The sequence below is a fragment of the Bacillus rossius genome, chromosome 3 (assembly GCF_032445375.1).
Source record: "Bacillus rossius redtenbacheri isolate Brsri chromosome 3, Brsri_v3, whole genome shotgun sequence".
Classification (NCBI taxonomy): domain Eukaryota; kingdom Metazoa; phylum Arthropoda; class Insecta; order Phasmatodea; family Bacillidae; genus Bacillus; species Bacillus rossius.
Window position 1 is genome coordinate 83962699 of NC_086332.1, and position 17060 is coordinate 83979758.

At 39.7% G+C, this 17060-nt stretch overlaps 1 protein-coding gene across 1 annotated transcript in view; it reads right to left on the reverse strand.

Annotated features, from left to right (window-relative positions):
• Positions 1 to 16605, reverse strand: part of LOC134530980 (phenoloxidase-activating factor 2-like) — a 49215-nt gene extending 32610 nt beyond the window's left edge. The window contains exons 1-2 of the mRNA XM_063366369.1: positions 16541 to 16605; positions 4849 to 5165 (exon numbers count right to left, since the gene is read on the reverse strand). Of these exons, the coding sequence (XP_063222439.1) occupies positions 4849 to 5126 (278 nt within the window). The 5' untranslated portion in view covers positions 5127 to 5165; positions 16541 to 16605. The remainder of the gene's footprint in view (positions 1 to 4848; positions 5166 to 16540) is intronic.
• Positions 16606 to 17060: the final 455 nt, after the last annotated feature.

Here is a 17060-nt window from a genome sequence, read left to right on the forward strand (position 1 = left end):
TTTTTCACTTAACAGGAGTGTAGTACCTATAAATAATTCGTTTATACATAAGTAATATATAGAAACTTATTTACTTACAAACATAGGTGTGTTAACTTTTTTGTTCAAAGTTGTTCATATAGTATTTATTTTTAATATAAGTAGCAAATAAAGGATAAGTTGTATGAAATAACTGAACCAACAGACTTAGTTATATATTAAAAGTTATTACAGCAATTAGATACAGAAAAAAATAAAATATATGTTTGTTTGCTTGAAGAACAAGTTGTATAATGTAGTAGGCCTATTCATATTTATAATAAAAATTATTTCCAGTAATGGGATTTGCACCCAATTTAAATAATGTAATGATTCCGTGGCAAACAATTTGCGAATGCGCTATCACTACACAACACAATTTATAAAAAATGGTTGATAATAAAGAAATGCCAAATTTCTAATTTGTTTTTAAGTTGCGATTACTACTTTCTATGACATTTGAAGATTGGTGGCGCCCCCCCCCCCCCCCCCCTAATGTTTACGATATAGGTTTATGCTGCAACCCGTGGGTCCGCCATGTTGACGACTTCGGTTCGGCGGCAGCGATGACAGGTTCTCCCTGTGGGCCTCATTGCGGTATTCTCAAATACTAACGACAAGCCACCGGCGGGAGTCGACCGCAGCTCGTCAGTTTCCAAGCTCCTGTGCACGAGGCTACAATCACTGGCGACATGAATGAACTAGTCAGACCGCAGACACTGTTATTAATGGATATAGCCTCGCATCTGGGGAGCTTGTAAAATGACGCTCTGGCTGTAGAGAGCGCCCGTGGCTTGTTAGTATTAGAGAATGCCACGACACGCAACAATCATGACAACAATCACGCCTACCGCCTATTCGCAGTGTGCATTTAAGAATCGAGTCCGTGTTTACTCCAGAGCCATTCAGGAAAAACCAGCAAACGTAATTTCTAAGAAAAGAAAAAAGAACACGACGGAACTATGAATGATTAATTGCTTTCCCTGCTCGCCGCACAAAAGCTCCACCAGCTTAAAGATACAATTACAATGGCATCTTGTACGAGCAGTCCTGCTAGCGTTCTAAAATGCAATGAAAAGTTCCAACGGCTTGGTGACTTCTACAAGTATTATTTATATTCAATGCTGTAAGTAACCATGGAGGCAGGTTAGACTGACGTTTTTTTAAACGTGTTCACGTGTTCACGTGTTTTTTATTTCAATGGTATTAAATAAATTTTTATTGTTCATTATTATTTTAATGCATTTTACTCAACGGGTTTGAACTCGTGACTCTGAACTCATTGTGCAAGTAAATTTTTACAAACTATTTTCTATTTTTTTTAATTACTGACAATTATTAATATTTTTATACATTGACTCGGCGGGATTGAAGTGCGGACTACTAACTCAATGGCGTAATAAAGTTTTTATTAGATATTTTATAATTTTTGAAGAGACTTTTTAACACTCTTTTTTAATTTTTTGGATAAGTTTTATTCAATTGCCATCTGTGGAGTTTAAAATGTAGAATACGTAAAACATGTTTTAGGTAGATTTCGAAGAAATACTACCTATTGTAGCCGTCCCCATAATGTGACTTCCAGAATATATATATATATATATAATTTCGTTTCATGGTCCATAGACCGCAAAACCACTGTAAACTCAAAAGTTTATATATATACATATATATAGGTATATGTAACATTTTATGGACACAATTACTGCCGTAATTTTTCACAAATGACTTCTAAACCGATACTTAAAATATCGCAATAGAAAATTTCGGTCGAGTTCGTTATTGGACAATATCCGACCAAATTGGGGAGGTATTTAGAAAAACAGAAAAATCGATATAAGTCCCATAATATTGTTACGACATATATGGGGAGAACTGGATTCGTAAGGGATAGCCCAATTAGGTTTTATTACCGTTTAGCAAATAACTAATATTTACATTACTAATAAACGATTGTGCTTAAAGATTTCTTATCACCAATCACTCTCACATAAAAATGTTTATTCGCAAGTCACTCAATGTCGGTCAAGTTCCACAGTTCGCACTCCTCACTGGAGCTAGGCTCAATATGGTTCACTCCTTTCCACGCACCGGCCTAAAACACAGTCTCGCGCCACTCAGTCGCACTCTCTCGATCCCGTCGCTCCGCGTCGCGCCACTCTCGAGGGGGTCTCTCACTCTCTTCGCCCATGTCGCACTTCCCTACACTCGCGGAACTCTCCGAACTCGCGGAACTCGCTCGGGAACTGTCGTGGAACTCCCCGCGGAGGCCGGAGTCACCCTTCTATACTAGTGGGTCGTCTGTCCGGAATGTACGGGAGCGACTGCAACTTGTCGCGTCATCACGGGCCGACCCGACGCCCGAACAGTCCAGAAAGGCGGTGTTTATTCACGCCACTCGACGCGGCGGCCCGCGGAACTCCCAAGGCCGCTCAGCGCCGAGGAAGGGGGGAGGGGTGGTGGGGTCGAGCTGCGCTAATGCGCGCATGACGTCAGTGGCCGTGTGAGACGCCCCGGGCCAGACCACCGCTGGAGGCCCACTCAGGTGTGTGGCACGCGTCGCGGCTCTGCTTCCCAGTTCGTGACACTATGACGAATACCACATTCCTTTGAACATATTATAACTAGAGACCCGGAAAATTCGCGGGTTCAATGACCTCCAGGATAGACTCCAATATCCTCTACACACTCGGGCAAATGCCAACTACTGACTTGTGAGTCGTGTCGACTGGGTGGCCTGTGATTCGACACTTCTATGAGTGAGGGTCTCTAATTGGCCCTCAGTCCTCCAGATTAACAGTGAACCAATGACAGAAGCAGCACTAAGGTATAATTATTTGAATTTTAGCATAACACCAAATGAACCCGCGAATTTTCCGGGTCTCTAATTATAACTCGTAGGAGAAATACCAAAAACTTTTGTCTAAATACTTTTTCGTACGACCAACCATAACTGCAATGGGTGGAAAAAACAAGGGTTGGAGGACAAAAAAAGATTTTAACTCCCTTAGTAGGCACACTAGCAAAACTGTTCAAAATGTTTTGTAAACCCTACATATATTACCTAAAACTTTTGTCTGAAACCATTCCTGATAACAACCAACCATTGCAATGAGTGGGAAAAAAATTTGTTAAAATACAAAAATTAATTCATAACTCCCTTACTAGGTTTACCATCAAATCAGTTCAAAATGTTTGTAAATCTTATAATTTTTCACTAAAACTTTTGTCTGAAACTATTTTTGATAATATAAACCATTATTCAATGGGTTGAAAAAACATGAGACTGGAATAAGAAAATAAATTCAACTTCCCTACCATGTACGCTAACTATCGAAACCGTTCTTATTTTTGTTTAGCTTTCTAAATTTTTTCTAAAACTTTTGTTAAAATAAATTTTTATTTGACTAACCATTACTGCTAGGGGTGGTAATAACAAGGTTTGAAAGTAAAAATTAAATCATTACTTTTTAAAATAGATGTACCATCAAATCATTTATAGTTTGTTGTATTTATCCCAAAATTTATTTAAAACTTTGGCTGAAACAATATTTGATGAAAAGAATTATTACCTTAAAAAGAGGAGTTAAAATACAAAAAAATATTCAAAAGTTTCTTTATATCATATTTGTTCGAATTGATTCTAAACAATTTTATATTATCTTAAACCTTGGTGCATAGCATAATTTTACGTGACCACGTTATTAATGCAAAGGATAAAAAAATAGTGTTTGTAGGTCAAAAAATTGAATAATTACCTTAGCTGGCATAATATGAAACTGGTTCTAAGCTATTCAATGTTGGATGCATTGAGTTAAAAACATTCATATAATTTTCGCTGCATTGAAAATGAGAAAATGTTTAATCTATCCTTTGTAACATTGGATAACATTAATATGGTATGCACATTACGTTCATAAAATGTTCCAGAATTTTATAGACGTTTCCAAAATATTTCCAGAATAAATATGTACTTAGAAATCTACCTAGCCTACGCCTGTACGCTGTACTGAAAGGGATTTTTTTAAATGCTGTTATTACAATGTCATTAAATTTCATGAAAATGTTTGGATTTTTATTCAATTGGGTGACCAAGATATTGTCAGCTGCCTACTGGTAACGTGTAGGTGTTTTTTTTTTTTTCAGCTATTTTGTGACTTATTTAATTTTTTATATATTTTTTTATTTTTTTAATTTGTTGTTTAGCCTTTATGAGGACTATTTAGTGGTTTTGGGGACTTTTTAAGATCAATTTCATCCAAATGACTGACTCCTCACTCGAACGCATAACTTTTCAAGCCCTTATATCTCTTTGCGGAGTTTTGTTGCTTTTAAGTGGATTTTGGGGAATAGTGGGTAGAATATTAAGCACAATATTCTGTGCTTTCAGTGACTTTGTTGCTTCTTGCTTCAATACTGTGGAAAGACGTGCGACTCTTATCTATGGCTTAAGGGGCTCGACTTATTTGTGGTCCAGCGGAAGACATTCAGAAGGGTCGATGGGGCTGTTTACGCGTAGGTGGGCGTGTAGGGGCTCCATCCACCTGTGGTCCAGCGGAAGACATTCAAAGGGTCGAAGGGGCTGTTTACGCGTAGGTGGGCGTGTAGGGGCTCCATCCACCTGTGGTCCAGCGGAAGACATTCAAAGGGTCGAAGGGGCTGTTTACGCGTAGGTGGGCGTGTAGGGGCTCCATCCACCTGTGGTCCAGCGGAAGACATTCAAAGGGTCGAAGGGGCTGTTTACGCGTAGGTGGGCGTGTAGGGGCTCCATCCACCTGTGGTCCAGCGGAAGACTTTCAGAAGGGTCGCAACTGTAATAATGCCACTCACCTGTGGTCCAGCGCGAACCCTCCGGACGGGTCGATGGTGCCGTTCACGCACAGGTAGTACTCGATGCACTCGCAGTCGGGCGCGGCCTGGCGCCTGGCGAGGCGGCGCACGACGATGGGCTGATGGTCCGAGGGGGCGGGGCCTGCGGGGGGCCGGGGGCGGGCCGAGGACCGCACGCGCAGGCGCACGAGGCCTCCGGGCAGCGAGGCGTAGTCGCTCGCGAGCCGCGCAGCCAGGCTGCAGCACGCCGCGGACAGCAGCAGCGCGGGCAGCAGCATCGTCGGCCGGGGACTGACCGCAGCTTCTCCGGCCTTTGGCTGCGGCACGTTCTTGCCATATTATGGTACACTACCATTCAATAATGGTACACTTGCACTCTATCTTGGTACAGTACCATTATGCAGAATGGTTTTTTTTTAATGACTCCTCCGACATTTTATTAGGTAGTGAGACAATCACAAACGTATTTGCAACTTATTTTTCTAAAGCGATTATTTAGGTAGAATTGCGCCTTTAGAACCCAAACTTCATAAACTTATTTTTAAAAGATATCTCAGAAACCACTCTTAGCTAAACAACAAGTCGGTAAAGGATGATTCTCACAACAGAGATTTAAATGGACAAAAGATTAGTTTCCTTGGGAAAAATTCCGAACGATAATTTGACTGCAATAAAGTATGCTCTTGCCAGATGATTCCTTCTTGTAACTGGCGGCCGTTGCAAGAGCAGTCATTGCATATTTCGGTTAGGTCATTCAGGACGCGTTTTCTTCCGCAATGAATTGCTGTGATACATATGCTGGCAGTAGGATGTATCTGAAATAAACTTAACTGATCACGAAACACAGATGACACTACAGCGGTATAGATAGACTACAATTTTTTTTTTTTTTTGGAAAAAAAAATACATGTTCCTAATTATAAACAAGCGAATACCTGGTACCTTGAGTAACAAATGGGTGGCCTACTTTATTTACCATGGAAGCTATGCGTTATGCAGTTTATTAAAAAGAATCTCAAAATCAAATTCAATAAAAAATTGGCGTCCTGCCGACAACCTGACAAGCAGGCAACACGCACTACACATTATAAGCTAGAGTGGTAGTACACCAAGGATCGCCACAGTAGATAAGCAGATTATAAGACGTTGTAAAACAAATCCTGAAGCCACTTCAGATATATATGAAGGTATTTGCAATGTTCGTATCAAGCATTTCTGGACCGATGAAAATCAACTAACCGCATATATTCCTGTTCAAATGTTAAGTGCGGTGTGATGTGGTTGGCGAAAGGTTACTTGGACCACACTTCCTACCACAACGACAAGAGACATGTACGAAGCATATCTCAACCAGACTACGCGAATGAATGTAATGGTCTATGGCTGCATCATAACGCACGCATTGCAAGTAAAGTGAGACGCCGCTGAACACACATGCGAACGATGCCTGGAGCGTACGATTGCAGATCAGTGTTATAAAATAACACACGCACAAAAAATACCACAAAAGCCCTTGAATGATCCATTGCGAACAAGTTGCATTGACGTTTAAAAACAAAATAAATATTAATACCCACTTGAAACGAAATAATACCGTCTTATATTATTCATAGAGTAGCCAGGGCCAATTCAATAAATATTTGGGATTTTTGTAATATTTAGTACAAAAATATTATTCTATGTTATTTTGCACAAGAAAAGCATACGAAAATATGTCTTTGCAGCTCTCCTTTCATTTGAAAACATTTTGAGCTTATTATGACAATATGTTACGTCAAAGCATGAAAAATTGTGAAGTAAGGTTAATTGTAGACCTTAAAGACTTCAAGGGGCTAAAAATCAAGGACACGAACACGATGAATCCTAGCATTTTATGACATTGTTCTCCAAGTCCAACATATCACTGTTGCAAAATTTAGGTTGACGTAATTTTCTCAAAGCGAAAGCTTCATATTACCGGGCTATGGTTCTTTGGGCTGACATTAAGTACATAAGAACAAGCAGTAGTGAGCAATCATCACTCAGGAATGAGATTATTTATTTTGGCTCGTGAACACTGTCGTTCAACATCGCTCTATAGCGAGTGATTGCTCATAAACTTCTGTTGTTTTAAATAGTTTTTTTCGTAGCTAGCGATCGCTTTATCGCTCTACTAGCTGAAGTACCCGGCGTTGCGCAGGCTAAATACATTATAAGGAAAATTACTACCGAGTGTCAAGTATGTAGGACTTACACTTTAAAAACAGGAAATTTTTATTTTAAAGTCCCATTGATTGCACAATCTCGGTGCATCAAGGCTACGCCTCAGCATAACCAGGACGCAAATATTCAGCTTCATTTTGCGGGAAGGCACGTAACCACTAGGCAAAACGGGACGAACGCGCCAAACGATAGCCGTTATAAATTTAAGGCAACGCCATCTATTTAAGAAGTTCTAAACGAAAATTATTAGCGCCTTTACTGGCTAGCAGCCGCGAGCTCCACTAAGTGGATGGGTTTCGCCAAGGAGAAGGATAAAATGTTGCCAGACCTTACTATATGACCATGTGCCGGATATAGAAAAATGACACAAACTCACTGTTTGTGTATATGACATACATCCTATGATTTTCTATTTTTAAAAAATTACTTCCTTTTCACTCCCTTAGGGATGGAATTTCATGATTATATGTAGCCTATGTCACACACCGGCCCATAAACTATCTATAAGCAAAAAATAATAATGTCGATCCGTTTCTCCATTGCTGCGTGAAAGAAGAACAAACAAACACAATTTCGCATTTATAATATAATTTAGTAGGGACACACGTCCCTAGCCGCGGTAAGGCAGCGGAACTTCCAAGACGGCAGTGGCCTACGAAGCACTCGAGCGCCGCCCTATGCCGGTAACTTGGGTCTCGAACCCACGACCCTTGTCACAAGAGCGTGGCGCCTCGGCCGTGCCTGCTTCGCGTGCTTCACGGCGTTCCAGCGATCAGAGTAGTTCGCGTTGCGTGAACATGTCTCGCCTACTTCCCACGCCCGCGCTAGGCTCCGCTGTGTATTGTCCAAGACGCCGCGACTGTACCCGGCACACAAGCCACTCTTACGGCACAGGCACCGTGATTATGGCACGCCCAACGCTGCGGCCTCCTGCAGGAGGAAGTGGTGGAGGTAATACACTCGTGGTGGGGGCAAACCCCCGCCTCTGACCGTCATGGCACCGTCACCTCGGCGACCCCGGACAACACACGCGCCAGGACAACTGGAGAAGCACTCGGCCGTGGCCTGAAGAGTGACCAGAGACCTTTCCAGCTGTTGTCTCCAGTGCTTCCGGATAGCCGCGTGGAATTTAAATCAGATTGCATGGACCAGGGATTGAACCCGGATCCCTACGAATGCTAGTCCTACTTTTTACTGTTTCATCACCTCGCAAGGTGCCTGACGTTTGGTAATCATTAATTCGAAGGCGTTCAAATTCACCTAAAAGGGAATTTCCACAATTCTCTGTCATAAAACATTCCAAATGAATATCCATACAATCACCCAAGACTGGTACATTCAACCACGTCATCCCACTTTCCGGTGATAAAATTATAGTGTCGCGACCGAGAAGAAAACTCGTACTTGTGTGGCTCTGACGAGCCGGGCTCGGTGTCCGGGCGAGCCGAACCTGGCTTGTTTATACAGAGCAGTCGGCGTAGCTCAGCTCGCAAATGGCTTGTGCGTGTTGGAGAGAGTTCGAGCCAGGCTTGGGTTTCAAATTGAATTTATTCCACTCGTTTTCGCGGTAATAAAGATCATGCTGTAAAAAATTATGTAGAAACACCCAAATCATTAAAATATTGTTACTAGTGGGGGATCAGATTCGTAATGATAACCCATTATATTAACTACAATTTGGTACATAAGTTAATATTTATACTATTTATTAAATTACAACAATTAAAATATCTGTCTACGAATTAATCACATTTTCATTAAGTTCATGATTTAATCCCCCCAATGGATCTCGGCTCGACAGTGGCTCACTCTAATGATCGTCTTTTACTGCGCATATCTGTCTCAACTCACTGACTCGCACCACTCACTCGTTCGCCGCGCGTACAACACCCAGATGCTTCTGTCCCCGATGCACCAATCTTCGCACACGAAGCCTTTCTCTCGTCGCCCGCCATCGCTCACCAAGTGGCCACTCATCCTCTTCACTTTGCTGCCTCGCCATTATGTACCTCTCAGCCCCGATCTGGAAAGGTCTCGTAGTTCTTCGAAGTCTCGCGCCATTAGGGTCGACTTCACACTCGAAACTTCGAGAACTGCGACTTCACTCAATGTTTGGCCTCTGGAAACATGCCGAATCCTTGAGGGGGGCAGACAGGCGCCGCGATAATCGGGTTACCAAGTAGCGGTGCGAAAGGCGCTACCCCTCCAAGAGGTGGGGTCTCCTGTTCTGCTGTCCCCACCCACCCCTTCATTACTGACCGGCGCGTCAATCCAACTAACCTGCTTCGTTTCCTAGCCTCTAGTATCCTCGTAACACTTTGACGGTTAGAGATTTCTTGCAGTACGAAAAATACGACAACGCACTTGAACTACTCCAAACGCGTTTTACACCACTTTGTCTTGCACGGGATGACTTATAATTGATTTCTCATGTATCATGTATTTACGGGAGAAGGTTTCAACATGTTTAGTTCCAGCTCAAAAGCCTCTTCTGCAATGAATACAAAGTTATTTTTTCTAAAGTGTCTTTATTTTCCAGAAGATTAAGTTAATCATTTCTCAACTTCTGGTAACATAGCTTTGTATGGAAAATATTTTACTTGGAGATTTTTCCTTATTAAATAAAACAAAATTTGTTGATTAATATTTGCTTGTTGGTATCAATTTTAAAATAAAATTAAACACAATGTATCTAATATTTTTTGTCATCTTTCATAACCTGATGTAATTGCGTGTTTTTTCAAGTATGAGCATAAATATTTATGTGCAATACTGCAAACACTTTCAAAAAATTATAGCAATCCCCTACGTGAACTGTTGGCTACGGTTATAAACAATGAATGCATTTAATGCTAATTAAATGAAATCAAAATGCAAAATACGTTGATACCAACGCGCAAAGATTGAAGTATTTTATGCATTAGATATGGTCAGAAATTAACCAAGTCTAGTCCAACACGTGGGTGTTTGGGAAGCTGTTGGTAAAATAAATGTTTCTTGGCTCGGCTCTAAAGAGAAACTGATATTATTTGTCCACCTAAAAGATTGGAAGTTAGAGGTAAAGCATCACTTTTGAAATCTACCGTTGAACAAAATAACTGTATTTTAACTGGTAATGAAAGATCGTGTTCACGGTCTATCACACGCTCAATTAGGTTAGCAGCATACCAAAATAAAAGTGTCTCCTCAACTTAGAATTCCTTTCATTATTTATGTGTTTGATATTTTTTACTGATATAGTTGTTTTATTTTAGTTTAATTTGTACCTTAGAGTAATATATATATATATATATATATATATATATATATATATTTATAGCAACATTTGCGTATGCATTTTCAACAATGTAACAATTTCGCCTTGCTTGACTCATGCCTGCAAGTCACTAGGCTCGTGAATATTTTATTTAGGCTTACGGCGAAAGAATACTGAAAGCAGATTTCAAGCAGAAAAGTTCGTTTGAGTGTGAATAATCTGTAGTTGCAGTTGTAGCTATACGAGCAGCCCTGGTTCTCTGATGTGCGTCACACATGCAGTGGCACGTCTTCGCGCAGTACGGGAAAAACTGCCGAGTGAAACATTACAGTCGTGAGCACTAAAGACTTGGAAAAATACAAGTGCACATAATGCTGTATGGATCAGATTCATCCCATACATTCACGCAAAGCATTGCCATACAGCAGACTTTCTTCGAAACACATGGTGTTTTCAATTTAAGGCCTTCTCACACCATCGAATTGATACTACATTGAATTCAAATCATTTACACATGTGAATGCATTTTAAATATTGGATTCATTGAAAAATGAAAATAAAAAAAGTTTATGAAAGGATTTTACAAACTGTAACTAATATTTAATATAAAACATTATATAGAATATACCCTGTACTTTCTTTTAAACGTTTGTTTAGTTTTGTTTAGTTTGAATTATGATCGTAACAACTCATTTGATGAAAAAGTATAAAATTTATTTAAAGGTAGATATTTTTGCCACAGTTATCTTTTATTTAACAAAGTATGGGTTGAAGTCACTTATAAAAATCAATTATATGGTTTTGTGGACACACAATTGTCTAGGAAGCTCTAAAGGAAATATAATCAGCTAAAGAAAAATCCTATTCAAGAAAATTTAGGACAAATGCGAAAAAAAAAAAAAAACAAGTTTAATGGAATAGGAGATTTCACTTCCTTGTTGAACGACTCTATGGCTTCGTTTATTGCGTTATAGTGAAGTCATGTAACTTTCAAAATTCAATGGATTTGATTCCAATATAAATTGAATGATAACTGCAGCAAAATTTGATGGAGTGGAAGAATCTATGGATTGGCGAGTTGTCCGTGCCCACAAATGACCAGACACAAGTATTCGAGAATACGACGGTCAGTCCAAACCGGTTTCACGAGACACAAAGGTCACTATGCTGCCGGAAAGGAATGGGAGTGGGGAATGGAAAGGAAGGGGGGTGGTAGGGAGAAGCTGATTTCTCGAAGTAGTTATTCATCCGTGTTCGGCGAACAGCGACCACCCACCCTGCCTGCCCCGGGCTGCGACAGAGGCGCTGTGGAGGCGGCTTCCGGAAACTCGTTCGAGAGCGTGTGCTTCTTCGAAGGTAGCTCCTTCAATAAATACTTCATTGACTTTGACATACCCGGAACTTCGAGGATAAATTAAAAGCACTGTTGGAGATTACAGTATAATCGTGGTCATTTAAACAAAGAATGCGCCCCAAATAAACGAAGGTTCTTCATTGATCCAGATTGTTAGAACTTCGGAGGAACTACACGCCTGACTCCGATATCCTAGTTCTGTGTTCCGTTGTGCAACATAACAATGTGAACACGGGCGTGGAGGTAAAAGAGTTGTCTGCCGTAGACTTAACAAGTTCTTGGGGATTTTTTAATGCTCCAAGATAATTCTTGTGGGTTTTTGTTAAGAGATTAACTTCATTACCCGTGTAAGTTTACGAAGAAACCATGCATTTACGAAGATAACCTGGATAATTTGTAACCAGTGCTCTTCGTAAATTTAATGTGAAAATTTTCAACAGTATGTAGGGTTAAAATATGTTTTATACTGCACCGATATTTTATCTTCTGTTGGCAAATATCAAAAATAAAATTAAAATGTAAGCGATTATTTCCGTACTCGCCAGTGATGTGTAAACATCTTACCTCGGTAACGAGCCAAATTAATATGTTCTCATATTGCAAATAAACTTATAATACGAAACTCGGACACCAAATTATCGCAGAATCCTTCAAAATAACGCCGAGGGTGATAAATATACGAAAATTATTCGTTTTAGGGAATGACGGTAAACCTTTTATAAAATTATCTATAATTCTGTTTTACAAGATGGTACTATTGATTTCTAAAGGCTACCCGAACAACATGATTACTGAACGCGTCGCATTTAAATGCCTCAACGCTGAACATATGACATTTCCCCTAGACCGGAATTATCAGCACCTGCGTTTATTGAGGTTATACTTCTTTAGGCACGTTGAGGGTGAAATTTTAGTATGAATTTATGTCAAATGGCTGTAAGCCAAATCTGTTTAGGCCAAACAAATGTATGTCAAATGGCTTTAGGCCAAATCTGTTTAGGCCAAACGTATTTAGGCCAAATAATTTTAGGTCAAATAAGTTTCCGAAAATTATTTTAGGTGAAATGATTTTAGGCCAAACAATTTTTGGTCATTTGGTAGAAAGTAACTTTATTTCTGGCAATAGGAAGTGCTTGCACATTTAGCTCTTTCTATCTCTATCTATTTATTTCCAATATGCTATCACTTACATTGTTTTTTTTTCTTTTACAAACGCAAGACAAGTTTTATATTAGTGAGCAAATTTGCTATTTACAGCTATAATAATCTTGTAAACTGCAATTCTGTGTGCAATTTAGAAATTTTTGTATGTCTAAATAAAGGGTTGTAAATTATTGCTCTATAAACGCTACAGCTCAACATACAGCATAGCTGGAAGTAACTAAAACATTCTACTATTTGTTAGAACAACCTGTTAAAAGATCAGAGTTAATTATTCTAAAAACAGTTTTAGGCCAAATACCTTCAAGCTAAATTATTTATGCCAAACGACTTTAGAGGAAATAATTTAAGGTCAAATGACTTAAGGCCAAATACGTTTAGGTCAAATGACTTTAGGCCCAATAGGTTTAGGCCAAACATCTTTAGGCCAAATAATTGTAGGTCAAATAAGTGTCAAAAAATTGTTTTAGGCCAAGTGACTTTATGTCAAACAATTTTAGGTCAAATGACTTTAGGCCAAATAACTTTATGCCAAACGAATTTAGGTAAAACTATTTTAGGTCAAATGACTTTAGGCCAAACAAATTTATGTCAAATGGTTTTAGGCCAAATATGTTTAGGCCAAATAATTTTAGGCCTATTGACTTTAAATAAAAAAAGTTTAGGCCAAGTGAATGTTCTGAAACAGTTTTAGACCAAATATTTTAGGCAAAACGACACGCTCCCATGGTCTTCAGTTTCTCCCAGGGCTGGTATACGCCTCTGGATTTACAGCTGAACAACTAGTTTCATGCTAATGATAGGAATAATATTTAAAATGGAACATTAAGCTTCTTGGCAATGTGTAACTGAACAAAGTCGCGTTAATTGCTTTGTATGAAAATTGAAAATCTATATTTTAAATTATGTAGACTAGGAAAATTCCACAACACATTATCAAAATATTTCTGAGTGTTAATTTAGTGAGTTCAGGGAACTACTGTGCTCGGTGAACAATAGTAGGTTACAATGTTAGTGGGTACTCTGGCCGCTTGGTTGCCAGGAGAAGGAAAGATGCGCAGCAGGCTGTTATGATGCCCGTCGGCGTCCCACGCCTTGATGAGGTGAAAGTACCGCTATCTGCTGGGCGCTTTCCGCCCCAGCCATCAACACACGAGATGTGTCATTAGCGAGTCGGTTACCTCCCAGGCATTCCCGACCTCCCGTTCGGCGGTCAAGGACACGCCCCATGCGTTATGTACGTGCAGGTCACATTGAGTCGGGTCACTAGAGATGGGGAGGAGTGTGAGACGAGAACGAGAGCACCCTGATGAAACCCACCGGCTCACGGCAGCATCCGCCGGGGATCGAACCTGGGTCGCCCTGATGGAGCGCGTGCTCTGACCACTCGGCCATTGTGGCCTCCTTACAACATCCATGAATACTAGCTCAGTAGTATTCATATATCTTCGGAAGGAGAGGGATGCATTATATGATATATAGGATGCCCTCTCAAGGATTACAAGTATCCCAAGTGTAAAAATAGTGACTGTTAGCACTCTACATATATATAAATAATTGATTTAATTTTAACTCCTCAAAATTAGAAGTCATTGGTACACAAGATGGTCTCACCTTTCTTCTATGGCGTATATCTCGTGGTCACGTGCGCTAAAAAAAAATCTCGTTTGGCGAGAAAGTCAGCTCGATTTTGGTTCACGTCAGACCTCCGCGTGATTAATTATTTAAGAATCATGATTTATTTGCATCTCGAGTTCCGGAGTGTTGAGTTTCCCGTAGCCATTAGCCTTACTGAGTATGTGCCGCAAAAACTAAACAATGTTAACTTGGAAAACTGCTATAGTCTGTGTCATGTAACTTGTTCCAAAAGCAAAACTTTTCAAAAGGAGTACCAGTGGTACCCATTTCTCAACTGTCACTCGCAAAGCATCACGTGATGTATGCTAAAGAACACAGACCACCACATTGAAGTCTATTACAATCACTGCTGACACAATAACGGTGGTAGAAGAGGCGGTTGGGAAATGGATACCACTGGCACTATTTTTAATACCTGTCAAATTCATTATGTCCATAAAAGAATGTTCCAGTTATAAATCTTAATAGTATCAAATGTAATTATTGTACAGTGTTGGATCAGGGTAATAATTAAAGAGTAACTCAAGCAGTTTTATATAAGCGCATGCGCGAGTACTGCTTTGATGTTTTCTGGCTTGCAGAGCCACCTACGCAAAATGGTGACTCCTGAGCGTAAAGCGTTTTGTGTTCTGCAGTTTGCTAAGAGTGAACCTGTGTGTGAATCCCCATGTGACAAAAACATCCGCCGATGGAACAGGCAAGTCGAGACGACGGAGTTATTTTTCGTTTGCCTCCACGTTCACCTGACATAACGCCAAACGCCATACGATTTTTTGACGTGACAACGTCTAATAAATCGATGAACGCCGGCTGCACGCACGAAAAAGTGTCCCGTTGCGCACATTGTTCCGTTACGCTGTGTCCCGTTACGCACATTGTCCCGTTACGCTGTATTTATTCTTTTATTATTAAAAAGTAACATCTGTCGGCGAGTGCAGTAATAATAGGTTATGTTAGATATTTTATTACAGGTTATTTATATGAAAACTTGTTCATAATTATATTTAAAAGAAAAGTTAATGTGGTTTTCATTGCTTATTACAACAACAATTTCGGCAATAAAGGTTAATTATTATGCATTTTAAAAATCTGATTACTAGTATAATTTCAAGTATTTAATCTTTTATTATAAAAAAAAAGTAGCATCTGTCGGCGAGTGCAATAATAATAGGTTATGTTTCAATTGACTAACCAATTATGGTGATTCATATAATTTATGATAGATATTTGATTATAGTTATTTATATGAAAACTTGTTCATAATTATATTTAAACTTTATAGCTAAATGCCAGTTTTAAAATTAATTACAAGTCATCTACATGTGAACTGTTTCGTCGACTGTTTATAAAGTTAAGTGATAAGTTAATGTGGTTTTCATTGCTTATTACAACAATTTTGGCAATAAAGGTTAATTATTCTTGCATTTTAAAAATCTGATTACTAGTATAATTTCAAGTATTTATTCTTTTATTATTAAAATAAGAATGATTCAATTTTATTCATAAAAGTATGCAATCGTTTCATCAATGTTTTGTTATGACGTTGTCACTTTAAACTATTGTCCGTAAACCGACTTTACAGACAACCATTTTTTTCTTTGGGACTTTATACAAGATCGTCTCTACGTTCCGCCACTACCTAATGACTTGCCAGAGTTGAGACACAGATTTGAAAAGGCTATTGCGTCCATTACTCCGGACTTATTAACCAAAGTGTGGGAAGAATTGGACTTTAGGTTGGATGTGTTCCATATAACTAAAGATGCACAAATTTTAACATTTGTAAGAAAAACTAGGATAGTTTACCTTCAATTAGATCTATGATTTGTTGTAATTAATCTAAATTAAACTGTTATAATAAAACATTGAAACTGGGACATCTTGTATCATACCAATTACATCATACATACAGCCCGTATATGGTTAGAAAGCTCGAAATTTGTTCTTTCTACTCACATATTTAAAAATAAATCTCAGAGTAATCGATAATCGTATGCAATGTGGGTAGTTGCTGCCCGTGTAGCAACGGACTGAAACACTGCGCTCGAATCACGCACGAGAATCATCCCAAAAGTCTTGACCTTATACGTTACACGATCACCCGCTGTCCCCCGCCAAGAGAGGTCAGGCCACGCCCCAGCTCTACGTGCGGCCACGTGGCATGACTTGCGAGCACCTCGCGTGCAGACTGCTGCGCGGCTGAACTGGAAGACTGGCGGCTACAAGTCAAGGTGAACACCCGAGCATCTTCCGTCATCTTCGTTCATGTGCCTGGGGGAGGGCGGCAGGGAGGGGGAGCTCACTCAAGTTTTACAAGCCTGTCGTGAGGTGACTTGTCTTTACTGACAACAAAACACATGAAACAATAAAAAAAAAAAAAAAGGCGGATAAGAAGTGTTTGCCTTGGCGAAGAGGAAAACATTGCATCGCCTCGTCGAAAATACCCCGCCCAGTACTGGCTTTTATTCTGCTGCGTTGTTTCGGAAGAGAGTATTAGGACTGCCATTTCGCTGCCTACATTTCGTGTCGGGAAAGCATAATTTAGTTCGTAACGGCGGTTCGATCAGCATTCTGATATACTCAAACGAAATGATAACCCTC